This window comes from Monodelphis domestica, chromosome 3 (assembly GCF_027887165.1).
Source record: "Monodelphis domestica isolate mMonDom1 chromosome 3, mMonDom1.pri, whole genome shotgun sequence".
Classification (NCBI taxonomy): domain Eukaryota; kingdom Metazoa; phylum Chordata; class Mammalia; order Didelphimorphia; family Didelphidae; genus Monodelphis; species Monodelphis domestica.
Window position 1 is genome coordinate 45874596 of NC_077229.1, and position 26937 is coordinate 45901532.

At 46.4% G+C, this 26937-nt stretch overlaps 2 protein-coding genes across 5 annotated transcripts in view; one reads left to right on the plus strand and one right to left on the minus strand.

Annotated features, from left to right (window-relative positions):
• The window catches only part of TMEM120B (transmembrane protein 120B), a 49471-nt gene extending 44536 nt beyond the window's left edge, over positions 1-4935 (plus strand). For all 4 annotated transcript variants that reach the window (XM_007489872.3, XM_007489871.3, XM_001373667.5 and 1 more), the window contains 3 exons: positions 1563-1627; positions 2698-2766; positions 3056-4935. In XM_007489872.3, coding sequence (XP_007489934.1) covers positions 1563-1627; positions 2698-2766; positions 3056-3166 — 245 coding nt within the window. In that variant the 3' untranslated portion in view covers positions 3167-4935. The remainder of the gene's footprint in view (positions 1-1562; positions 1628-2697; positions 2767-3055) is intronic.
• A 637-nt stretch (positions 4936-5572) lies between these two features.
• The window catches only part of RHOF (ras homolog family member F, filopodia associated), a 31468-nt gene continuing 10103 nt past the window's right edge, over positions 5573-26937 (minus strand). Inside the window, exons 3-5 of the mRNA XM_007489946.3 lie at positions 9112-9221; positions 7259-7393; positions 5573-6575 (exon numbers count right to left, since the gene is read on the minus strand). Coding sequence (XP_007490008.3) covers positions 6411-6575; positions 7259-7393; positions 9112-9221 — 410 coding nt within the window. The 3' untranslated portion in view covers positions 5573-6410. The remainder of the gene's footprint in view (positions 6576-7258; positions 7394-9111; positions 9222-26937) is intronic.

Here is a 26937-nt window from a genome sequence, read left to right on the forward strand (position 1 = left end):
TAACAACTCTTAAGACATAAGGGCAAAGAGCTAAGGCAAATGGGGTTAAGTGACTTGTCCACAGTTACATAGCTAAGAAGAGTCTGAGGCCAGATTTGAACCCAGCTCCTCCAATGGCAAGTTTTTTTTTTAATAAAAAATGAATGTTTTATTAAAAGTTTAAAATGGACTACCAGGACAACCAACTACATTCAAATATTTCAGGTCATTTCAACACAAGAAGAATCCTGACTTTTTGGTCATTCCCTCCCGGACCATCTCGGGTTGGCGTGTTTAATTTTTTTAACCCAGGACTCAAAATTCTTAAAAAATGTTAAAAATTGTTTTTAACATGTAATTGGGGAAAAAAATAAAATATTATTTAAAAACTATAGGGGCTGCCAAAGTGTACCTGGGGCTTCTTGCAGCTAGCTTATTGGCTTAGAAAACCACATAGTAACATTTTCTATTTTCCTGTATTGTTTATTTATTTTGTTGTGAATTTCCCAATTTTTGAATCTGGTTTAGGCCACATTTGGGAGCCTCGTGGACCAAGTTGGGCCAAGTATTTTGATGGCTGGACTAGAGGACCTCTGAGGTCCCTCTTTGCTCTAGAACCATAAGCCTATGTTCTCTGTAATGACTACCACTGAAGAGGAATAACCACAAATTTGCAGAGTGCTCCATGGTTTATAACATACTTTCCTCCCAATAACCCTGAAAGGTAGAAAGTGCAGGTAGTGTTATTCCCATTTCACAGATGGGGAAATGTATGAGGCTGAGACTTGGTTAAGTGATTTTTGCCTAGAGTTAGTCATATAGCTGTTGGATAATTGAGAGGAAAGAATAGCCAGCTAGTTGGTGCAGTGGGTACAGTGCTAGAGCTGGAGTTAGGAAGACCTGAATTCAAATGTAGCCCTAGATACTTCCTAATTGTGTAAACCTGGGCAAGTCATTTCACCCTGTTTGCCTCAGTTGCCTCATCTGTAAAATGTGCTGGTAAACTACTTCAGTATCTTTGCCATGAAAACCCCAAAATGTGGTTAAGAAGAGTCAGAAATGCCTGAAATGACTTAGTAACAAGAGAGACCTAGGGAGGGAGAGGTGGGGTGGAGAGGAGGGAGAGAGAAAGAGAAAGAGAGGGAGGGAGGAAGGAAAGGAGAGACAGAGGGAGAGAAAGAATATGAGAAGGAGGGAGGGGAAAGAGACAGAGAGGAGAGAGAGGGAGGGAGGGAGGAGAAGGGAAAGAGAGACAAAGAGGGAGAGAGAGAGAAAAGATAAGGCGGGAGGGAGGGGAAAGAGGAGAAGGAGAAGGGAAAGATGGGGGAGAGAGAGTGTGAGAGAGGGAGGGAGGGGAAAGAGACAGAGAGGAGAGAGAGGGAGAAGGGAAAGAGGGGGAGAGAGAGAGTGAGAGGGGGGAGGGAGGGGAAAGAGAGAGGAGAAGGAGAAGGGAGAGAGAGAGGAGAAGACAAGAGAGAAGGAGTGAGAGATTGATTTTAGGGCGTCTGCTGACATCATGTGCAGTGCCTTTCCCATGATGTGTATCTGACTTCTGTCCCCCAACTCTGTGTTCTCTTCCACAGAAGGGTTCCAGTCTTGGATGTGGAGAGGACTTACTTTTCTCCTACCAATCTTGTTCTGTGGTCATGTAAGTCATCCTAAATGGTCCCAATACTCTTTTTCTTCCTTTTTCCCCCTTTAACAACCCTTACTTTCTGTCCTTGAACCAATACTGTGTAATTGTTCCAAAGCCAAAGAGCTGTAAGGGCTGGGTAATGGTAGTTAAGTGATTTGTCCAGGATCACACATGTAGGAAGTGTCTGAGGCCAGGTTTGAACCCTGGTCTTCCTGACTCCAGGCCTGGCTCTCTGTCCACAGGGCTATGTAGCTGCCCCTATCGATGCCTTTCTATCCCCACTGGGGGAGAATGTTGAAGGAAAGACTTGAGGTCTCCATACTCCATTTGAGGTTGTAAGGATAATTTTTGGGTTGTGACCTAAACTAAATTAATTTTAGTCGCCAGGGAATATTCAAAATAAAATACCCAAGTTAGCTTGGAAATTTATGGTGATTTTAATTAATATAGAGTAAAGAAATTAAGGAGAAAGAGAGAGGGAAAAGGCGTAGGATTTCTCCCACCTGGCCTGTGCCAGGGGGAAGATTAGAGGCTTTCTCTATGAGGATAGTGTTTGGAAGGTAAAGGAGAAAGAATCAGCCTAAACTCCAAGGGAGCTCAGCTGAGATGCCTGAACCTGAACTAGCTACTCAGCTTCTCCTAGTATAGTATCAAGGAACACTCACCGCTAAACTGGACAGTAGCTGCCGCCATGCCAAGATGCCGAAACGTTCAGCATGCTGCTAGCCAGAGCCACCTCTCTGGGGAAAAAGGCCAGAGAGAGGAAGTGACGTGAAATATATAGAGGGTTTTACATCACTTTCCTGTGTCTCACCTGTACCAATGGTAGCTTAAGCTTGACTTAGGACAGCCCAGGGTCAGTTGTTTCTGATTTGTCATTTGCTAGCACATGTCTATCATAGGCCATCCTCCTAGATACTTAATCCTTAAGTATGGGTGTAGATGTTCCTGATTTTGTTAGACTAAGTAGGGTGGAGTAATCTAAAGTTCATAAGGTCAAAGGATTCCTTTCCCCCAGATCCTGAGTCTATGGAGGCATCCACTGATAGTAAGGGGGCACTTATTGATTTCTCTCCTTCCAGTTCTGGCAGCTGTATAATGCCATCACGTTATTTGAGCTCTCTACCCATGAAGAATGCAAAGAGTGGCAGGTATGGCGACCTGGTTGTCATGGGGATGGAAGCCCCAGGGTCTGCTCTCCTGAGGTCTCCCCATGGGTAGGAATGGGGGGGGGGGGAGGAAGAGTAAGATACAGACAGGCCAGGGCCCATTCTTTGAATCTGGGGCCCTGGGGCCCATGGGAGAGGAGGTGTCTGCCTTCTGTCCACTTTACCTTGATCCTGAACTTAGAAGAAGGCTTCAGTCCCCACTGGAAGAGAAATTTGGTGAGATTTCTCAGCTGGACTCAATTCCTCTCTCCCTCTTTGTTCCCCATTTAAGGTCTTCGTCTTGGCCATCACATTTCTCATTCTCTTCCTGGGTAATTTCCTGACCACACTCAAAGTGGTACACGCCAAACTCCAGAAGAATAGAGACAAGATGAAGTTATGAGCAGTGATGCCTTCCCTGCCCTGGCCGCCCTGGACCCTGACCCAGCTTTGGGGAATACCGGGGGACGTTGTGTTGTCTTGGACACCTCTCTGGTCTCAGGTGGCTCCTCTCTGGTCTCAGGCCTCTGGGGGACTGGGAGCAGGCCTTGGGACCTCCGTTACACCTAGCTCCACGCTAGAAGAATGTGAACTCTTCCATTCAGTATTACCCCAGACCTGTGCCCTACCCAATCTAGATGCCTGGTTCCCTATTTATGTGTCTATTTAAGACTGGGTCCTCCCCACTCCCTTGGAACCAGAGACTTCTCTTGCCCCCATAGCTGCCACTATGCTGACAGAGGTTCGGGCCCTTTCTAGGGGTGCTCTTCTCCCTTCCCCTTGCCACAGGGGAGCAGGGGAAAATGAGCACGTTTCAGTACCTCCCCATGGTTCAGATTTCGGTTTGGAAGTGAACTGTTGGGCTCTGCCCTGCTGTTTTGGCATAAGATGGGAATGGGCAGTGAATCCTTCCTTCAGTGTCCTGTGGGCCTTTTTCCCCCTTCCCTGGGAATGCTGCTTACACCCCCAGGATCCTCCTTTCTTCCTTCCTGCCTACCCCAGTGTGGGGCAGTTAATTAAGGTCCTAGAGAACCACTCCGTCTCTCCATCGTCGTCGTTGTCTCCATCGTCGTCATCGTCGTCTCCATCATCTCTGGGTCTCTCCTCCCATCTGTCTCTTACCTCGGCCTGGCTCTGATGGCATTGTGCCTCCTGGAGCCGAGCCCTCGATGACTTCTCACTTCCCTGCTTCCCATCGGGGAGCCCTTCCTCGGGACTTCCTTCCCCAATCCTCACCCCTCGCTGACGTGTTTGTGTTGGAGAGAGGGGACAGAAGAATGTTTACAAGACAAGACTCAGGCTCCAGCGAGCATGCCTAGCGTTCCACTGCTCGAGTCCACTTGGTGTAATGGAAAGAAAATTGGATTTGGAGACAGAAGGCCTTGGTTCAAATTCTAGCGCCGTTATTTACTTTTCTGAGCTTTGTCTGAGTTTCCCTCTCCTCCTTTTCGGGGGGGGGGGCCTAGAAAAAGATCCTGAAGTCTCTTCCAGCTGCCATTCTAAAGTCCTGTACTCATTCTCAAGCCCCTAGTCACCCTTCCATAGGGCCTTGCATGCCCACCTCTCTCCTAGGGTAGCTGCCCAGGTCTGGTCTTCCAGGACCAGCTGCTTCCCAAGATTGAATGGTGATTCTTGACTGACACCAGCAGAGGGTGCTGTGGGCCCCTGAATGGGGATGGGGATGGGGTGGGGTTGGGGTGTTTGAAACTCAACTTCCCCAACTGTGGTCAACTCTGGATCTCTCCCTCTCCAGGTCAGTGTGTGCGCACTCAGGGAAAACTGGGCTTGGACTAGAACTCTTAAGAACTCTCTTCCAGCCAGCCTTAAAGTCCGAGGAATGTGGGTGACTGGGAGGTGAATTTGGGGGGAGGAGGAGGCAGGATGCAGATGCCAAGGAGAATTTTTCTTTTAATCTGCTGTTTTAAGAGATCTGGCATCTGTGCTGCCCCCTCTTGCAGGTAATTGAGAGTCAATTCTGTTTGGGTGGTGGCCAACTAGTGCCGCCATCTTGGTAGAGGTGAGGGAGGTTAGCCACGACCAGCCAGTACCAGCCTGAATCTTCCCCCAAATTCCTTCTCCCTCACCCACATTCCTAGTCTTCAGATGACCGCTGCCCCCTCCCAGGATGCTGGGGTGGTTTCAGTTTTTAATAAAAATTCTCACTTGTCTGAAGCCTGCTTTTTTGAAAAAGGGGTGGTGGTGGATTAAAGGGAGACCCTTGGATGAGGACAGCCACTCTGAATGGAGGCTGTAACACTGATGGGCAGCAATTCTGCGACTAGCCCTAGCCTCATTGACCCATTCATTCCATGGAATCCTTTGATGGAGGAGGAGTGGTGGGTGTTCCCAGGCCGTGGCTTCTGATCCCTCCTCTAGAACTCAGAACCTCTTTAACTACCTTCACACCCCATAGCAGAGAACACGGGGTTCATTTTGTGGTCAATCACCTCCCTCTCTGGACCTCAGTTTGCCATCTGTGAAATAAGCAACAAAGCTATCTATTAGGAGAGGAGAGAGGAGAGAGTGTGAGGACATAATCATGTTTGAATATGAGGAAGGAAGGCAGGCTGGCCTCTGAGGGCTAGTGGTTGCTGTCTGCAACCTTCTGATAGGTCCAGGGTTCAAGGGGCAGGAAGGAAGAGGGAGCAGGGGCTTTATTTATCTCAGCCACACAGGGTGGGTTTGGGGAATGAGAAGGGATGCTCCTGCAAGTGATGTTTGAGGTGGTGTCTGGCTGCCCTCCCAGACTTGGCTAGTCTCCACTGTTCAGTTCTTTTCCCAACCAAATAAGGGGGTCAGGGGCCGAGAATCTTTTGTGCCCGTGGTGGCTTTTAATGTCAAACAGAACGTGTCCAAGAGGGTGTGAGAAAGGGGGCTTTGGGGGTGCCTGGCTTGCCTCAGACAGCAGGTGACCTGTAGGTCAGCCAGGTGACAAATAGGCTCTCTTGGAGCCGGCTAGGGCCTCAGAGGTCAGTCCAGGAACAGGATGCCCTCAGCAAATATCCATCCTGCCAGTCAGTGACTTGGACATCTACTGCCCCAGCGTGAGGGACCTATCCATCGTCCAGGGTCCCTCGAACCTTCTCCCCACGTCAGTCCTGCAGCGTTCAGCCTAGGGGGGTTGACTGACCTGTCCCCCACCTCCCTTGGATGAGGGGAAAAGAGCTGCCCATGTGGGTCACTAAGCAGGTGGCAGGTAGACAGGACCCAAGGCAAAGGCTCCTTTCTCCCCAGCGCCTGATAGAATGGGAGCTCCTCGAGGGTAGAGATTGGTTCAGTATCTTTGTATGCCCGACACCTAGCCGGGTGCCTGGGTGCCTCATCAGTGAGTGTGGATTGATTGGGCCGGGCAGTCTCCAAGCCCCATTTTCAGCGCTCGGGTCAAACCCAAGAGACTGGCTGGGTCACTGGCTCCGAGCATGCAGCAGGGAATCGCATTTAGGCTTGTGCTCCGTGGAGGTCATGCCATGCCCTGCTCTGGGGATCTCTCCAGCTCTGCCCTGACTCAGTGCATGGAAGGAGTCACCTGGGGATGGAGTCTAAGGTCCCTTCCCAGAGCAGCAGTGGTGTCAGTCCCGCGTCCCCCAGCCCCTAGCTCCATAGGAGCCTGGGGAGACATCCCAGTCCGTCCAGGGCTTGGGGGCCCATCACAGCAGCAGACAGATATGCCGTTTCTTCTTTCGCTGGGCCTTCTTGAGGGCACTAAGAGCCACCTTGGTGGCCTCTCGGAACACGTCCTCCACGTTCTCCCGGAACTTGGCCGAACACTCCAGGTACAGGGCAGCCTTCATCTGTTGGCAGGCACTCTCACCCTGTCAAGGGAGCAGGGCTCAGGATGAATGTCTAGAAGCCCAGGGACTTGGGGGAGCCCAGCAGGCTTGGGACAAAAGCACGGGCAGGAATACTTGGATTCCTGGGCATGAATCCTTCCAGCCCAGTGCATTTTGGGAGGATTATGGGGGATGGGGATGGAGATGGAGATGGAAACAGGATGGCTTGGTCAGTTACTCCCTCCTCATCAGCCCCAGCTACCCCTTATCCTCTCCACCCTGAGACTGGCCCTCACCGGTCTGTGTTGATGGAAAATAAAGGGGTGTTTATGGTGGGGCAGGTGCTGGTTCCATAAAGGAGCTCAGCTTCTGCCAGCTGAATCCCTGAAAGGCTGCAAGGAGGGGCAGGAGACAGATAGAGATAAACGGAAGAGGAGAGAAGAGACAGGAAGGAGTAGACAAGATGAGAGAGAAAAGAGGAGAGAAACAAAGATGGAAGGTACAGAGAGAAGAGGGAAGAAAAAGGGAGAGATGGGGATTTTTAATGCCTAAAAGTGAGAGGAAAGATGAGATTCCTCTAGCCCCACAAGGCACTGAGGCAGACCCTATCTTGATTGGCTGGAGGAGCCTCATGTTAGTACAAAGTCTCTAGAGAACCATGCTCACACCATGCCCAAGAAGGGACCAGTGGCTGGGGATCAGGGAAGTCCCCTGCCTCTACTAACCTGGGCATAGGTGATGGGTTCGAGGTCAGCCGCTCGCAGCTTACGCAGTTGTTCCTTGTCTTTTCGTAAGTCAGTCTTGCAGCCGATGAGGACCATGGGCGTCCCATGGCAGAAGTGAGTGACCTCAGGGTACCACTGCAGGGGGATTGAGTAGAAAGCATAGATAGCACTAATGCTGTGGGACTGCAGGCTGGACTGGGTCATCATAGCAAGAGGCAAGAACAGTGTATTCTAGCCAGAAAGGACCTCTAAGGCCAGCTAGTCCAACTCCTTAATTTTGCAGATAAAGAAACTTGAGACCCAAGGATGGGATGTGACTTGTCCAAAGTCACAAAGAATCATAAATTTAGAGCAGGAAAGGTCCTTAGAGATTATCTAGTTTACCTCTCCCCAGTTTTACAGATAAGGAAAGTAAAGGCCATAGAGAAGTGACTTGCCCAAAGTTACACAAATAGTAAGAATTTGAATCCAGGTCTTGATTCCAAATCTATCCCTTTTTCCACAACACCCGTCCAAATCTGTGATATGGGATGAAAGTGTGTGGATTTGAATGCCAGCTCTGTTACCTTTTTTTTTTCCTTAATGCTTATCTTCTTAGTATTATTAATTCTTTTTTTTTTTAACCCTCACCTTTCATCTTAGAATCAATATTGTGTATTGGTTCCAAGGCAGAAGAGCTGTAAGGGCTAGGCAAGGGGGGGTCAAGTGACTTGCCCAGGGTCACCCAGCTAGGAAGTATCTGAGGCCAGATTGGAACCCAGGTCCCTCCTCCAGCCTTGGTGCTCTTATACATTGTGCCATCTGGCTGCCCCTTCTGTGTTCTTTTTTTAAATCTTTAACTGAGCCATGTTTCTTTAGGCCTCAGTTTACTCATCTGCTATAAAATTATCTCTAAGGGCCTATCCAGCCCCTAAAAAAAATTATTAATAATAAAAATACCAAACCTGTAATTTCACTGGCAAAAGAACTCCCAGATGAGGAAACTATTTCTACCAGTACAGACTGACATCTCCTATTGCAACTTATAGTCTTAGAGTGTCACCCTTTGAGGTAGGCGCCCTTATTATTCCCATTTTATGCAGATAGGGAAACTGAGTCTGATAGAGGTAAACCAATTTGCTCAGGTTTACACAGCAAGCTAGTCTTACCAGAGGAAGGATTTGAAGCCAGATCTTAGACCTGAGACTGGTTCTAGATTTACCTGACCTCTTAAATAATAATAATAGCAATCATATATGTATATATATCTTTTATTATATATTATATTTACTATATTATATATTATGTATATATTTATATTATATATCTTTAAATTTTGCAAAGCACTTTACATACATTATTTGACTTTTACACCAACACCGTGAAGTAGGTGCTATTATTCCTATCTTATAGCTGGAGAAACTGAGTCAGAGAGGGCCAAAGTGACTTACTCCAGGTCCCTGACTTCTGGCCCCATCACTCAGTATGTTCTTGGCCTTGGCCAATTTGTTAATCTCCCCAAGACCTGGTTATCTCATCTGAAAAATGATGATAATGGTCCTTGCCTTTCTCTTATCATAGGCTTGTGGCAGGCTTTGTAGCCCTGAAAGTATTATTTGAAGGAAGGAAGTTGTGATCTCTGTGATCTCTGGGAAGTTATGGGGAGGGGCCCCAGGTAGAGGCTAAGGAGAGAATTCCTCCAGCACATGGGACCCTTGGAGATTTCAGCCGTATCTCCTCTCCATGGTGCTCACCCTGTCCCAAGAACCTCTTCCCATCCAGTGTCCAACAGAGGGTCAGGATGCAGTGTTGGGGGTTAGAGGTCTCCAGTGTGACCCCTCAGAGTTGGAGGATGTGGGGAACAGAGTCCTCACCTTGATAAGCACATTGTCATAGCTGGTTGGGTTCATGACATCATAGCAAATGAGGACAAGATGAGTGTTCTGGTACGACAGTGGACGGAGGCGGTCATAGTCTTCCTGACCTGAGAAAGTTAGGGATAAAGAGTCATTAAATGTCATTGTGTCTGCCCAAACTTGACCAAGAATTTCCTTGATACACACCCAATCAAATATTTAATAAGTGGTTAGCCAGGCTCAGCTTAAAGACCTCCTTGGTGATGGAAAACCCATTATCTCCCAAGGCAGTGATGGCAAACCTTTTAGAGACCAAGTGCCCAAATTGCAACCCTCATGCTGCACATGAGATGCCCTGATTTACCCCAGACAGGGGAGGAAGTGCTCCCATTCTGCTGCTGGGCAGAGGGGGGGGTGAAGTGAGAAATGTCCTCAGGTGCAGTGAAGAGGGGGTAGGGAGCAGCCCCCTCTGGCATGCATGCCGTAGGTTTGCCATCACAGTCCTAAAATAACCCAATCTCCTATTGAGTGGCTCAGGTGATCAGGAAGGTTTTCCCTAGTTCTGATTTGACCGTTTACACCTTTTGCCCCTTGCTCCTCTGGCCACTGGGCTCTAAGAGAATGAGCCTCTCAGATAATAATAATAATAATAATATTAATGAATGGTAATTAATAATTAATAGTATTAGATATTAAATAATATGATCAGTACTATTCATGAATACTAGGCTACTGTAACAGCTCCCTCATCGGCCTAGCTTGCTCCATGCTCTCTACATTCCAGCCCAAACTACATACCGCTACGGAAGTGATTTTCCTAAAGCAAAGCTCTGACCACATCACTGAATAATTAATTAATGATAATAATAAAAATAATAAAATTTGGGTTATGTGTATTTATGAAGAATAGATACATATGTGTGTATATATACATATATATGCCAAAGTGATTTTCATATATGTACACATACAGAATAAATATATATATATATACATACATCAAGAAACTAGCAAGTTTGGCTGGATTGTCAACAAGTAATGATGTCCAACAAGGCTGGAGAGACCTGTTTCAGCCAGGTTGTGAAGGGCTTTAAAAGCTAAATAGAGGAGTAAAAGCAATAGGGAGCCACTGGAGTTCACAGAGAAGGGGAATGATGTGGTCAGATCTTGGCTTTAGGAAAGTCACTTCAGTAGCAGTGTGTAGCTTGGGCTGGAATGGAGAGAGCATGGAGCAAGCCAGGCCGATGAGGGAGCTGCTGCCAGTGTGGGAGAGAGGTGACGGGGCCTAAACTAAGGTGGTAATTGGATGAATAGAGAGATGGGGTCAGATGAAAAGGCAAAATGAAGCAACTGGTTGCAGATGGGGATGAGGGACAGTGAAGTGTCCGGGATAAGACTGAGGCGACAAATCTGGAGAATGGCAGAGATGGGGACGTCTGGAGCAAGAGTTGGGGGCACGTTGGTGTTTCCGGGACATCTAGTCTGAACTATCTAGTGGGTAACTGGTGATGACGGAGTGCAGCTCAGAGGGACACTGGTGATGGCTTTGTGGATTGGAGAGTCATCTACATAGAGATGATAGCTAAAATCCAGTGCAAACAGATGAGGATGAGGATGAGGGGAGAGGGAGAAGGGGAGAGAGAGAGGGAGAGAGAGAAGGAGGGAGGGAAAAAGATCAGGAGAGACAGAGTGAGGGAGGGAAAGAGAGAGAAGGGAGGGAGGAAGGAGGAAGAAGAAAGAGGGAGAGAGAAAGAGCAGAAGAGACAGAGAGAGAGGGAGGGAGGGAGAAAGAGAGATAGAGATAGGGAGAGACAGAGATAGGGAGAGAGGAAGGGAAAGAGAGAGGGAGAAAGAGAGCGGGAGGGAAAGAGAGAGAAAAAGGGAGGAAGAAGAAAGAGGGAGAGAAAGAGGGAGAAAGGGGGAGGAGGAGGAGGAGGAGGAGAGAAAAGAGAAGGCAAAAGGGAGAAATGTAAGGAGGAAAAAGAGATAGAGCGAAGAAAAAGAGATGAGGGCCAAAGACAGAATTATGGAGGAACACCAACAGTTGTGGCCCCATATGAATCATGAACCAGCATAGGAGACAGAGTTGGGTCAGGCAGGAAGCCTTGGAGACTTCGGGACAGGAAGACCTGATGTTCAAAGCCTACCTAAGACTCTTAGAATCTGTAGGACTATCGGCAAGTCAATTAATCTTTATTTGACTCATTTTCCTCATCTGTGAAATGGAGATAATAATAGCTCTTACAAATAGGACTGTCATTAGGATCACACAAGATCCTTTTTGTAAGGTATTTTGTGAAATCTGAAGAGCTGTAGAGAATGATAGCTGTTATTATTGTTGTTGTTACTAGGTGAGAGTCATGAAAAACCAGAGAAGCTGAACTAGTGATAGTGGACCTTTTAGAGACTGTGTGCCATGCTGTGCACCCCCCCACCCAGATCATGTGCCATGTCCCCCTAGCAGGTGTTACATGGGCCCCCTTCCTTATCCTATATGGGGGAGAGAGAAAGCACTCCCATTGGACTGCTGGACAAAGGGGCAGGTGAAGTGAAAAAATGTCAGGCACGGTGGAGAGGAAGAAGGGAGCAACTCCGTCTGTATCCCTCTACCTTTCTAGTAATGAACTCTTGTGGGTGATGGTGTGTGTGCCCACAGAGAGCACTCTGCATGCCCTCTCTTACAAGTGTTCCATAGGTTTGCCATCCCAGGACTAGACTTTCCAGAAGGAGAGGGTGATTAGTGTGCCAAATGTAGCAGAAAATTCAAGGATGAGAACTTAGTAAAAACCATTTGATTTGGCCATTAGAGGATCACCGGCAACTTTGGAGAGAGCAATTTCAGTTAAGTGATGAGGTTGGAATCCAGTTTGCAAAAGTTGAATGAGTGAGTGGTGGAGACACAAAGTGGAGTCAGATTTTTCTAGGAATTTGGCTGAGAAAAAGGAGGATGACAAGTTGGGGGATGGTAGAATTGAATAAAGTTGTTTTTTTTTTTTAAACCCTTACCTTCCATCTTGGAGTCAATACTGTGTATTGGCTCCAAGGCAGAAGAGTGGAATGGGCTAGGCAATGGGGGTCAAGTGACTTGCCCAGGGTCACACAACTAGGAAGTGTCTGAGGTCAGATTTGAACCTAGGACCTCCCGTCTTTAGGCCTAGCTCTCAACACATTGAGCTACCCAGCTGCCCCCCCTTTTTTTTTAAAGGATAGGAGATGTGCATTTTTGAAAGCACTAGGAAAGGAAGCAGTAGACAGTAGCTCTCCCTCCTTCACTCCGCCTACCAACTAAGTCCCTGGCTTCCTTTAACCCTCAGCTAAAATCCCATCTTTTACTGGACGTCTCCTTCAATCCTTCTTAATTCCAATGCCTTCCCTCTGCTAATTATCTCCTATTAAGCCTGCTACAGTCTGCTTTCTATATATTTGTGCACATGTTGCATCCCCCATTGGATTATAAGCTCCTTGGGGGCAGGGACTGCCTTTTATCTCTTTTCGTATTCCCTAATGCTTCTTGCAGGACCAGGGCACATAGTAGGTGCTTAATAAATCTTGATTGGTTGATAGACATTGAAGACTAGTGAAAGAGAGGGAGCAATGAAGGTTACTATCTGTTGGAGAAAACGGAAGGGGATAGATCAAAGGTTCATCTAGAGGGGTTGGTCTTTTGTCTCTTTGTCAGAGGAAAGGAAGAGAGAAAAGATGGTGATGATTTTGAAATGGAGATTGGGAAATGAGGAAAGGGAATGGAGAACCCACTATGTACCAGGCACTGTGCTAAGTGCTTTAAAAATATTATTTCATGCATTAGAAAAATATATGATTGATCACATAGTGCAATAGGGATGTGATTAGGGTTTTGATAAAGAATCGCTCTACTGTAAATATGAATAACATGGAAATAGGTTTTGAACAATGATACATATATAACCCAGTGGAACTGCTTGTTGGCTTTGGGAGGAGGGAACATGAATCATGGAACCATGGAAAAATATTCTTAAAAATATAAAAAAGTTTTTAAAATATTATGTCATTTTATCCTCAAAACAGCCCTGCAAAGGAGGAGCTATTATTATTCCATTTTCACAGTTGAGGAAACTGAGGCAGAGATTAAATAACTTAACTAGGGTCACATAGCTGGTAAGTATCTGAGGCTTAATTGGAACTAAGTCTTCCTTTTTTTTAATTGAAAGTTTTTATTTAATTAATTGATTTAGAACATTTTTCCATGGTTACATGATTCCATCCTCCCTTCCCTTACCCTCCTTCCATAGCCGATGTGCAATTTTACAGGTGTCATTGATCCAGACCTATTTCCATATTATTGATAATTGCACTAGGGTGAACGTTTAGAGTCTACATCCCCAATCATATCCCCATCGACCCATGTGATCAAGCAGTTGTTTTTCTTCTGTGTTTCTACTCCCACGGTTCTTCCTCTGAATGTGGATAGAATCTTTCTCATAAGTCCCTCAGAATTGTCCTGGATCATTGCATTGCTACTGGTAGAGAAGTCCATTACATTTGATTGTGCCACAATGTATCAGTCTCTGTGTACAATGTTCTCCTGGTTCTGCTCCTTTCACTCTGCATCAATTCCTGGAAGTCATTCCAGTTCACATGGAATCTCTCCAGTTCATCATTCCTTTGGGCACAATAGTATTCCATCACCAACAGATATCACAACTAGTTCAGCCATTCCCCAATTGGAGGGCATCCCCTCATTTTCCAATTTTTTTGCTACCACAAAGAACGTGGCTATAAATATTTTTGTACAAGTCTTTTTCCCTATTATCTCTTTGGGGTATAAACCCAGCAGTTGTAGGGCTGGATCAAAGGGCAGTCTTTTTTTAAAGCCCTTTGGGCATAGGAACTAAGTCTTCTTGACTCTAGGCCCAGACCTCTATTTACTGAGACCCCTAACTGTCCCTGGATCACACTATTAAAACATATTGATCTTACAATCTCCTGAAATGCCAGGTTTTTCTCAGGAGAATTGATTTCTAGCCACCACATCCCCATAGTATACTTGGGCAATTGACTTCTTGAACCTAAGAATAGTACTTGACATTTATCCCTATCAAATTTCACATAATTGGATTTGATCCAAAATTCTTTCTAATCTGTCAAGGTCCTTTTGAACCCTGACTTTGTCACCAATATGTTAGCTATCACTCTCTATCTTGTGTCACCTGGAAATTTGATAAGCATGACTCTTTTATGGTTTTATCCAAGTGATTGCTAAAAAAAAAGAATTAAGTAAGACTTGGCCAAGGAGATCTTTGGGCCATTCCAATAGACATATTGAATTGGCATTGATTTCATTAATGACTATTCTTTTGGCCTAGTAATTAAATTGGCTCCAAATTCACCCAACTGTCCTCACATTTAGTAATAATAAAAATTATGGGCAGTTAAGTGGCATAGTGGATAGAGTGCTGGGCCTGAAGTCAAGAAGATATGAGTTCAAATCTAGTCACAGATGTGTGATCCTAGGCAAGGCACGTAATAGCTTTGCCTCAGTTTCCTCATCTGTCAAATGAGCTGGAGAAGGATATGGCAAACCACTACAGAGTCTCTGCAAAGAAAACCCTAAATGGAGTTACAAAGATTCAGACAGGACTGAAAAATGATTGAACTACAACAAACAACAAAATAATAGTCATAATAATTGTTAACCTTTATATAGTACCTACTATGTGCCAGGCATTGGGTTAAGCATTTAAAGAATATCATCATTTCATTTGATCTCCATAATATTTACAAGGTAGGTGGTATTATTATCTGCATTTTATAAAGGAATCAAGGCAGCTAGAGGTTAAGTGACTTGTCCAGGCTCACACAACTAGTAAATATCTGAGGCTGGATTTGAACTCAGGTTTGATTTGAACTCCAGGCCCAGTGTTCTATCCACAGTACCACCTGGCTGGTGATACTTCATATCTCCCCATCTTGTCTACAAGGCAACAAAGAAACTTCATGATTGTTTTGCTGAAACCTAAGGAAACCATTAGCAACAATATCTAACTGGTCTACTGACATAGCAACCTTGTCAAAAAAAGAAATGAGGTCAGATTGGCATGACTTGCTCATGGTGAAGCCATACCGACGCTGTGTTCACCACTTCCTTTTTCAGATGTTCACAAACTATCCCTTTGACAACATGTTCTCGGGTTTTACCAGGAATCAAAGATTCCTGGTAAATGGCCAATAATTTGTCATAGTGATAAGTGGCATTTCAACTGGGCGTCCCAAAAGTCTTAGGGTAGCTTTATGTGTTAATTGCTTGAATGGATATTTTGGGGGCCACTTGGTCTAATGCTTTAAGCTTAAAGTTCTGGCATAACAACCACAAGTTGGCCACTACAGTTATTATTATACCCATTTTAAAGATGAGGAAACTGAGGCTGAGAGTAGTTAAGCAATTAGCCCCAAATCACATAGCTATGCTTCTTATGACTTCAAGTTCAGGACTCTCTCTCTCTCTCTCTCTCTCTCTCTCTCTCTCTCTCTCTCTCTCTCTCTCTCTCTCTCTCTGTTTCTGTTTCTCTGTCTCTGCCTCTCTGTCTTTGTTTCTGTTTCTCTGTCTCTGCCTCTCTGTCTTTGTTTCTCTGTCTCTGTCTTTCTGTCTCTCTCTGTTTCTCTCTCACTCTCTCCTCTCTTCCTTACTCCCTCTCCCCCGTCTCTGTCTCTCTATCTCTGTTTCTCTCTGCCTCTCCCTCTCTTCTCTCTCCCTCCCTGCCCTCTCTTTCTGTTTCTCTGTCTCTGTCTCTGTTTCTCTGTCTCTTTCTCCCTCCTCCACTCTCCCTTCCTCCCTCTCTCTCCCTCTCCCTCTCCCCCCTCCGTCTCTCTGTTTCTTTCTGCCTTTCCCTCTCTTCTCTCTCCCTTCCTGCTCTCTCTTTCTGTTTCTCTGTCTATCTCTCTGTCTGTTTCTCTCTGTCCAACTCTCTCTCTCACTCTGAAATCAGGACATTTGACCATTTCCCATCTTGTAGCACTCCTCTCATTTTTTCCCCTTCCAAACCCTTACCTTCTATCTTAGAATCCATACTAAGTATAAGATCCAAGGCAGAAGAACAGTAAGGACTAGGCAGTTAGAGTTAAGTGACATGCCCCGGGTCACACAGCTAGGAATTGTCTGAGGCCAGATTGGAAACCAAGTCCTCTTGACTCCAGATCTGGCTCTCTATCTACTGTGATATTTAGCTGCCCTCTATTTCTCTCATTAAAAAGCAACAATAAACCCTTACCTTCCACTTTAGAATTAAAACTCTATACTGGTTCTATGGCAGAAGATCAAGAAGAACTATTTAATAATAGTCCAGTGATTATTAGTAATTAATAAAATTAGTAATTAGTAAAAATTAATAATTAGTCAATGAGTGAAGTGACTTATCTAGGGTCACACATCGAGGAAGTATCCAAAGGCCAGATTTGACCCAAGACCACTCCACTTCAGGCCTGACTCTCAGTCCACTGAGCCAGCTAGCTACCCTCCCCTTTCATTCATTCATTCATTCATTCATTCATTCATTCATTCATCCCCCATTCATAAACCAGCGGTCATATAATAGCAGCTGACATTTATATGGTGCTTACTGTGTGCCAGGCACTGTGCTAAGTGTTTTAAAATATCATCAAATTTAATCCTCACAACAACCCTGGAAAGGTAGATACCATTATTATTCCCATCTTACAGATCAGGAAACACAGGCAAATAGGTGGAAGTTAAGTGACTTGCCCAGGGTCACACAGCTAGGCAGTATCTGAGGCCAGCTTTGAACTCAGATCTTCATGATTCTTGTGCTCAACCCATTGGCCACCTTGTATTCTGGGGCTCAAACTCATTGGGGATGGCTCAGTCTTTCCTAAAATCTCCATCTTCTTTTGTTTTTCCACTCCCTGGTAAGCACTTTTGTTCCATCCTTCCTAGCCTGAAAACTATTTTCCTTGGCAGAGAATAGAAAAGCAAAGAGAACTGAGTAGTTCGGTCTTCTCTAGTCGCCCTCGATTTCGCCCTGGACACCTGAAGGAGCAGGTTTCTTCAGTGAGGGATCCAATTAGGCCAGGGACGGGGACACAGGAAGTTCTTAATGAAAGCTTTTCATTCATACATTTCGATTCAGAGGCATGTATTAATCAGTGGCACTGTGCTGGAGATACAGAGATAAAAATTCTTTAGTTGATGCCCAGGAGGAGCTTAGGTTCTGCCAGAGGACACATCTACACAGGTAAGACACACAACAGGCGTATTTACATTTCAGTTGCTGTTGTTCAGTCATTTTTTCTGCCATGTCTGACTTTGTGATCCCAATTTGGGGCTTCCCTGGCAAAGATCCTGGAATGGTTTACCATTCCCTTCTCTGGCTCATTTATAGGTGAGGAAACCAAGGCAAACAGGGTGGAGTGACTTACCTAGGGTCACACAGCTAGGAAGTGTATGACTCTTCATGTCCCCTTTGGGGTTTTCTTGGCAGAGATACTGGAGTGGTTGGCCATTTCCTTCTCCGACTCATTTTACAGATGAGGAAATGGAGGCAAATAGGGTAGAGTGACTTGCCCAGGGTCACACAGCTAGTAAGTGTCTGAGGCCAGATTTGCATCCAGTTCTTTCCAACTTGTATAATTAGAATCTGCTCCCCAGGACTCTAAATCGAAGCATCCCACTTTCGTTCTCACGTTATGTCTTTACGTTTTGGAGATAAAGGTTTGTGTAGCTCTGTGGACCTCAAGTGAGAAGGAAAGTGGGATGCTGGGATTTAGAGTCCGGAGCAGATTCTAATTATGCAAACTCCAAGCCCAGGGCTCTATTCACTGTGCCACTTCATTGCCCTGTGTTTACACACAGGAACACAAATACATAGAAAGCAGATGCCACGGCGGAGGAAAGGTCACTGACAACTTGGGGGGAATGCGGGAGGGTCAGAGAGGATGTGGGACTTAAGCTGAGCCTTAAACAGAGCCAGGGAATCTGAGCCAAGGAGAGAAGGAAGAGCTTATGCCTGTCACAGAGATGGGAAGTAGGTTAGAGTGGCGGCTGGAATATACTCTAAGTGCGAGGGAGTGATGGGAAGCAAGTCTGGAAGGATCAGCTGGAACTGGAGGGTGAGTGGCTTTAAAAGCAAACAGGAGAGAGAGATAGAGAGACAGAGACAGAGAGAGACACCCAGAGACAGAGGCAGAGAGGGAGAGAGACAGAGCGGGCGAGAGATAGAGAGAGACACACAGAGGCAGAGAGACAGAGACACAGAGAGGGAGAGAGACAGAGAGGGCGAGAGATAGAGAGAGACACACAGATAGAGAGGGAGACAGAAAGAGAGACAGGGAGGGAGAGAGACAGAGACAGAGAGAGACACCCAGAGACAGAGGCAGAGAGGGAGAGAGACAGAGAGGGCGAGAGATAGAGAGGGACACACAGAGACAGAGGCAGAGAGGGAGAGAGACAGAGAGACACACACACAGACAGAGAGGGAAAGAGACAGAGAGAGAGACAGAGACAGAGACAGAGAGAGACACACAGACAGAGAGGGAGACAGAAAGAGAGACAGGGAGGGAGAGAGACAGAGACAGAGAGGAAGGGAGAAAGAGAGAGACAGACACAGACAGAGAGGGAGAGAGACAGAGAGAGACAGTGAGAAAGACAGACAGACAGTGAGAGAGGGAGACAGGGAGAGAGACAGTGAGAGACAGTGAGAAAGACACACACACACACACACACACACACACACACACAGACTGTGAGAGAGACAGAAAGAGTGAGAGAAGAGAGAGGGAGAGTGTGTGTGATATATGATCAGACCCATGCTGTAGTAATATCAATTGGACAGCAGTGAGGGGACAGCCGGATTGGAAAGGGAAGAAACAAAGGCTCTGGAGACCAACCCTGAGGCTATAATTCCAGCATGAAATGAAGAGGAGCAGGGACAGCCAGGTAGCACAGTGGAGAGAGAGCCAGACCTGGAGTCAGGAGGGCCTGGGTTCAAATGTGACATCAGATACTTTCTAGCTGGGCAAGCCACTACTCTGATTGCCTTGCCTTTGCTGCTCCTCTGTTTTAGAATTGATATTAAATGTGTGACCCTGGGCAAGTCACTTCCCCCATTGCCCAGCCCTTACCACTCTTCTGCCCTGGAACCAATACACAGAATGGATTCTGACAGAAGGTGAGGGGTTTTAGACAACACACGTATTTATGTATCTCTATATTGCTACATCATTTTGACTGTTTTGTTCTTTTGAATGAGGTACCTCCTTCCTTAACTGTACTGTAGTCCTGACTCACCTTCTACTTCTACCTGCCTCCTTGAGCTAAGCTATCTCATTTATCTTATTCACTGATCAGAGTTTATTGCTCAGTTATGTCCATGACTCCATCTAAGGCTTTCTAGGCAAAGACACTGGAGTGGTCTGCCATTTCCTATTCTGTCTCATGATAGATGGAGAAACAGAGGCAAACAGGGTAAAGTCACTTACCCAGGGTCACACACCTAGGAAGTGTCTGAGGCTAGATTTGAACCCAGGACCTGACTCCAGGCTGGGCACTCCATCCACCGCACCATGTGGCTGATCACAGTTTGCCCATTTGCATAATACTCTCTGAGGCCATGAATTTAGTTGCTGCCTCTCTTTTTGGATTCTGTCTCCCATGCATCACTGGTCCTCCCTGTTATAGTCTGCTACCTGCTTCCAACCTGCTATCTCTGTGGTTTTTGCTTTGGCAGCCACATTTAGAGAGTTTTCTTTTTCCTCCCTCCTTCCCTTTCAGTTTAACTCAACAAACATTCATTAATTTCACTTTTCCATTCAAACTCCTTTTGATTAGAATTGCAAAGCTCTAAGCAAATATTGTTTTTACCGGGGCACTCCATCCCTGGGCTGAGCACATCACTTCTATTTTTAAAGCCATGGACCAGAAATCTAAATCTGAGTCTCAAACACCAACGTTTCTTCCTTCCTTCCTTCCTTCCTTCCTTCCTTCCTTCCTTCCTTCCTTCCTTCCTTCCTTCCTTCCTTCCTTCCTTCCTTCCTTCCTTCCTTCCTTCCTTCCTTCCTTCCTCCTTCTTCTCTCCCTCCCTTCATTCCTTCCTTCTCTCCCTCCCTTCCTTCAATCCTTCCCCCTCCATCCCTCCCTCCTTTCCTTCTTTCCCTTTCTCCTCCCTCCCTTTCTCCTCCCTCCCTTTCTCCCTTCTTCTCTTCTTTCCTTCCTTCCTCTCTCCCTTCCTCCCTCCCTCCCTTCCTTTCCTCCTTCCTCTCTCCCTCCCTTAATTCCTTCCTTCCTTCCTTCCCTCCCTCCCTTCCATCCTTCCCTCCCTCCTTCCTTCCTTCCTTCCTTCCTTCCTTCCTTCCTTCCTTCCTTCCTTCCTTCCTTCCTTCCTTCCTTCCTTCCTTCCTTCCTTCCTTCCTTCCTTTCCTCCTTCTTCTCTTCCTCCTTTCATTCCTTCTTCCCTCTCTCCCTTCCTTCCTTCCTTCCTTCCTTCCTTCCTTCCTTCCTTCCTTCCACTCCTGCTTCTCCTCTTTTTTTCTTACATATCTTAAAACAACTTGCCTTTACAGAATTAAAAACAAAAACAAAAATCAAAAAACCAACTTTACCTTAAGGGCAGCTGGGTTGCTCAGTGGATAGAGCACCAGGCTCAGAGATGGGAGGTCCTGAGTTCAAATTTGACCTCATATACTTCCTAGCTATGTGACCCTGGGCAAGTCACTTGACCCCACCTAGCCCATACTACTCTTCTGCCTTAGAACCAATACATAATATTGATTCCAAGACAGAAGGCAGAGGTTAAACAAAAACAAAACTTTACTTTCTGAGTTAGTATCAGACAGAAGAGTGGTGGGGTTAAGTGACTTGCCCAGGGTCACACAGCTAGGAATTGACTACAGCCAGATTGGAACCCCTGTCCTCCCAACTCCAGGCCTGGCTCTAGCTGCCTCTGTCTTACAGACTGTTTGTTGATCATGGGATCCACTAGCCTTTCACTGAACTCAGTCAGCTAATAAAGCATTTGTTTCAGCAGTTCAGTGTGTTCCAGGTTCTTTGCTAAGTGACAGGAAGACAAAGGAAAGCTAAAAGCAGCTCTAGAATATGCTCTGCCTCATCTAGATGGAGAAGCTGCCTTTGGAACAGGTTGTTCCGATCCCGGATTCAGCTTTTCTTTTGGCATTCCCCGTGCTAAGCACAGTGCCTGGAACATAGTAGCTGCTATAAAAGTGACTATTGAGGGGAAGCTAGCTGGCACAGTAGATCGAGCATCAGGCCTGGGTTCGAATCTAGCCTCGGTTACCTCCTAGCTGTGTGATCACTTTGCCCAGTTTGCCTCAGGTTCCTGACCTGTAAAAAATGAGCTGGAGAAGGAGATTGTCTAGTGCTTCCATCTCTCTTACCTTAGAACGGATCCCTTCTAAGACAGAAGGTAAGAGTTTGGCTGTTTTTTGTTTTGTTTTTTAAACCCTCCCTTCCATCTTGGAGTCAATACTGGGTATTGATTCTAAGACAGAAGAGTGGTAAGGGCTAGGCAATGGTGGGTGAAGTGACTTGTTCAGGGTCACACAGCTGGGAAGTGGCTGAGGCCAAATTTGAACCCAAGACCTTGCGTCTCTAGGCTTGGTTCTCAATCCACTGAGCTACCCAGCTGCCCCCAGAAGGGAAGAGTTTTTTTTTAAATCAAATAAAATGCTCATTGACTATTATGGTCTGATATCTGCCTCCCCCCAACTAGGATGGAGGGTGGAAGGAAGAGCAGAGAGGAATGGAGGAATGGTATCAGTGCTAGAGAATATCTGCTGTGGGGACGCTGCTGTTTCCAATCACCAATGGTTCTGCCACTTACAGAGTTAAAGGGTCACACAAGCAATATGTGTCGGAGGCAGGATTTGAACCCAGGCCTTCTTTCTGCCATGCCATGCTGTGCGGCTCTCTCACCTTTCTCCTCTGAAGCCCCTACCTGTAACTCACAGTGGGGATGAAAATGTCGGCTTGTTTCCTGCCCAGGACACTGTGCTTCCTACCGACATGTCTTTGGTTCCATCAGGAAATGCGAGTGGGTGGTGTACCCCATTAGGTCTGACGGGCCTTGGCAAGCTTTCCATCACTCCCAGGTACGTGCCCTTCCTTGTGCCCAGTGGACAAATGGTCACCTCTGTGACCCTTGACAAGGAGGCACCAGTCACCAAGTGGCCGTCTCCTTTCTCTAACCAGCACCAGCCTCCCACCCCAGGAGAGAAGCTAGCATGCTTTCTGTTTGCCCAGGGCTGTCACTTGGCATTGGCAGGAACACAGACACAGTCCACAGGTCACTCTGCCCTCTGCACCTTAGCCTTAACCTTACCCTGTTCTCAGGGAGAGCTGCTAGCTCCTTCTCAGGAAGAAGGAAGGCAGAGAGGAAAGGAAGGATACAGGAAGGAAGAGAGAGGGAGAAAGAAAAGAAGAATAGAAGGCAGAAAGAGAAGAAGGGAGGAAAGAATGATGAGAGGAAGGAAGGAAAAGAGGGAGAGAAGGAGGGTAGAAAGATTGGAGGAAGGGAAGAGTGAGGCAGGAAGCAAAGAAGAAAGGAAGGGAAGAAGGAAAGAAAGAAAAATGAAGGAAAGGAGGGAGGAAGAAAGGGAGAGAAAGAAAAGAAGAAAGGAAAGAAGGGAGAGAGGAAGGGGAGAGAGAGAAAGGAAGGAAGGAAGGAAGAGAAGAAGGAAGAGGCAAAGGGAGGAATAAAAGGAGGAAGAGATGGAGGGAGAAAGGAAGGAAAGGAGGGAGGGAGGAAAAGGGAAGGAGAAAGAAATGCAGGAAAGACAGGAGGGAAGAAGGAAAGGAGAGGAGGAGGAAAAAAGAGGAGAGAGAGAAAGGAAGGAAAGAAGAAAGGAAGAAAGGGAAGAAGGAATAGACAATAGAAGGAATAAAAGGAGGAAAGATGGAGGGAGGAAGAAGAAAGAAGGGAGGGAGGAAAGAAAGAATGAAAGGAGGGAGGGAGAACTACTTTGCCATGGCATAATGCTGCCTGGTGGCTTCATGGGGTGCTTTACTGCTGCTTCTTGCTTTCTCCTGAAGAGGGATGCCAGCGGGTTCTTCACCTGTCTTTGAATAGCAATGAGCAGATTCCTGCCAACCCTTAGTGCAACCAAGTTATAGCTCACTGCCCTCCGTGGGAAGGTTTCAAGCAGAGGCACAGTGACTGCCAACACTTTACTGACTTCATCAATTCAGAGTCTTTCTATCTTACTTGGACACAATACAGAGAAGGGAACAAACATTCATTAAGTGCCTACTATGTGCCAGGCATAGGGCTAAGGCCTTTTACCTTATTTGATCCTCACCCCAACCCTGGGAGGTAGCTGCTATTATGATCCCCATTTTACAGATGAGGAAACAGAGGCTGAGAGAGGGGAAGAGATCACACAGCTAGGAAGTGTCTGAGGCTAGATTCAAACTCAAGTCTCCCAGACCTTAAGTCCAGTGTTGAATCTGTTGCCCTCCCTGGCTGTTCCAGGATTTCTACCTCAGCCAGTCATGTACCTGCATGGCCCTGGACAGATCATTTAATTTCCTCGAGTCTGTTTCCTCAACTGTAAAGGGTGCTCAAATATATCACCTGCCCCCACAAAGTTCTTGTGGCTCTCCCTTGAGCTCCCCAATACAAACTTGGTGAAGTTTAAAGCCCTATAATACATCTGAGCTATTATTGTTACAGGTGAAGAAATGAAGAGAAGGCAAGGAACTTGCCTAACATTTCACAGGAATGTATGATGGAACCTAGGTCAGAACAATTGGTGGGGAGACTTGCCCTGTTCCCTCAATCCCTAAACCCAACTACTCTACCTCAATATTCCTGTTTCCTTTCAGGGAGAGAAGAGGTAGGATCAGGCTGTCTATGCCTCTGTCCTCCTCCCTGCTCAACATTCTAATCCTGGGGGCTCAGGTCTCAGTACCTGAGGTGGATTCCAGCAGCCAACATTCCTCAGAGGCATCATGGGAATCCTCAAAAGAAGTCCTCTGGAGTCTACCCAGACTCCCAGCCACTTCGGCAGCCTCTCCAGGGGGAAGAAAAGGGCTACCCCAGGTTCGACTCAGATGGAGAGGTTAGAAGGGTCTTGGCTCTCTCCGGGACCTCTTCCTGGGCTCCTGCCAACCCCCCCCTCAATAACTCACAGATGACTGATGGGCCTCACTCCAGAGTCGCCGTGCTCTGGAAAGCAGCAAGTTCAGCAGGACCCAACAGACTGGAGACCAGGAGTCCATTTTCCTCTCCTCTCCCATCTCTGTTCCACTGCCCTGAGAGACAGGTTGATGGGGTCCATTGGCTTTATCTCCCTGAAATTTGAGGGGCTTCTGAAGGGGAGAATCTGGAATCAGGGCCTGCTACCCCTCTTTTCCTCTCTTTCCTTCCTCTCTCCCTCCCACCCTCCCTCCCTCCTTCCTTCCTTCCTTCCTTCCTCCCTCCCTCCCTCCCTCCCTCCTTCCCTTCCTTCCTTCCTTCCTTCCTTCCTTCCTTCCTTCCTTCCTTCCTTCCTTCCTTCCTTCCTTCCTTCCTTCCTTCCTTCCCCCTCCCTTCCTCCCTCCTTCCCTTCCTTCCTTCCTTCCTTCCTTCCTTCCTTCCTTCCTTCCTTCCTTCCTTCCTTCCTTCCTTCCTCCCTTCCTTCCTTCCTTCCTTTCTTTCTTTCTTTCTTCCTTCCTTCCTTCCTTTCTCTTTCTCTCTCCCTTTCCTTACCTTTTCCTCTTATTTTTTCTTTCTTTTTCTTTCTTTTGTTCTTTCTTTCTCTTCCACTTTCTTCTCTCTCCTTTCTCTTCTCTCTTCCTCCCTTCCCCACCCCTTCCTTCCTTCATTCCTTTCTTTCTTTTTTCTTTCTTTCCTTCCTTCCTTTTCTCTTCTTTTTTCTTTCTCTCCCACTTTCTTCTCTCTCTGTCTCCCTTTTGCTCTTTCTTTCTTTTTCTTTCCTTCTTTCCTTTTTCTCTTCTCTTTCTTTTGTTCTTTTTCTTTCTCTCTCACTTTCCTCTCTTTTTCTTTCTTTCTTTCTTTCTTTCTTTCTTTCTTTCTTTCTTTCTTTCTTTCTTTCTTTCTTTCTTTCTTTCTTTCTTTCTTTCTTTCTTTCTTTCTTTCTTTCTTTCTTTCTTTCTTTCTTTCTTTCTTTCTTTCTTTCTTTCTGTTTCTTTTGTTCTCTCTCTCTCCCTTTCCCACCCCTTCCTTCTTTCCTTCCTCCCTTCTTAGAATCAATATTAAGTATCACTTCCAAAGCAGAAGAGCAGAGTAAGGGCTAGATGGGGTCAAGGGACTTGATCAGGGTCACATAGCTGAGAAGTGTCTGAGGTCAGATTTGAATCCAGGACCTCCCCTCTCCAGGCCTGGCTTTCAATCCACTGAGCCACCCAACTTCCTCTTTCCTCAAATTTTCGTATAATGTTCTATCTGGATTTTTCAATATGACAGAGGGATCTGTGTTCAAATCCTAAGTCTGATATTTACTAGCTGTGTGACTCTGGGTAATTTATTCACCTCTGCTCATCTCAGTTTTTTCAGCTCCCAAACCAGGATAATCCTTATACTCCCTGCCTAATGAAATGCAATATGGTTTAGTGGAAAGTCAGCTAGCATTTATTTATCAAGCAACTATTATGTGTTTACTATGTGTCAATTAGGTGTGTAGCGGATGGAATCAAGAAGACTCATCTTTCTAAGTTCAAATCCAGCCTCAGACATTTCCTAGCTGTGTGACCCTCAGCAAGTCACCTCACCATATTGGCCTCAGTTTCCTCATCTGTCAAATGAGCTGGAGAAGGAAATGGCCAACCTCTCTAGTATCTCTGCCAAGAAAATGATAAATAGGGTCACAAAGAGTTGTACAGGACTGAACAACAACTATGTGCTAGGCAATGGGCTAAGGGCTCTGAATTTGGAGTCACATAGGAATTGAGTTTGAATTCTACCTCAGAGAGGTAGACCTTGGATGAGTCACTCCCCTCAGTTTCCTTATCTGTAAAACCAGGGAGTTCTAATGTCCCTTCTAGGTCTATGAGGATGTGAGAGGGTTGTGAGGAGGAGGGAAGGGAAGAAACAAACATTTTTCAGACACCTACTATGCGTCAGACATCATGCTGACCCCTTAAAAGAGATTCACCTTGTTTTGCCATATAAATGTCATGATTCTGGTCATCCTGTTGAAAGGCTCTACATTATTCCAGGGTCCAGATGTTGAAGGTTTTCCCTTGCGTATCTCTAGCCTGGAGTAAACAGGAAGTGCTTAAACCATGCAGAGCTCCCTCTTGTAGAGACGGTCAGGCATCAGGAGTTGTTCTGGACTAACCGAGGACCTCTAGCATTTGGTCCGACCACCCAATGTTTGTTGAATGACTATGTAATGGGCACCCTCGGATCTCAGGATACTGGTCATGGATAAACAAATAACACCCGACTCCCTCACTTAACAGCCGTAAAAACTGTAGCCCAGGGAGCGGGACTAGCTCCGCAGGGCAGCCCTGGGGGCTGATGGGAGAGCCAAGGCGAGTGCCCCCAGACCTCCCCACATCCAGCCTAGAGCTCTTTCCATTGCAACACCAACTCCCCCAGATACCCCGGCGCCTCTCCTCTTCACCTCTGCCCCCCAGTTTCCTGTTAACAGTGAAAAACCCCTGACTGGAAGGCCTGTGGTTCACTCCGGGAGGGGGTTTGCGACACACTTTTCTGAGAGAGGAGCTGGGTGCAGCTCGGGGCGGCGGAAGGCGCTTCTCAGCCAGCAGTGGCCTGAAGCAGCTCTTTCAGAGAAGTCCTTCCAGACTGCCCACCCCAACCTGAACCGCCTCCCAGGCCCTTGTTTCAGCCTCATCCTGTCATTCCATCCTGATTCCCTGTGAATTTCCTTCCCCAA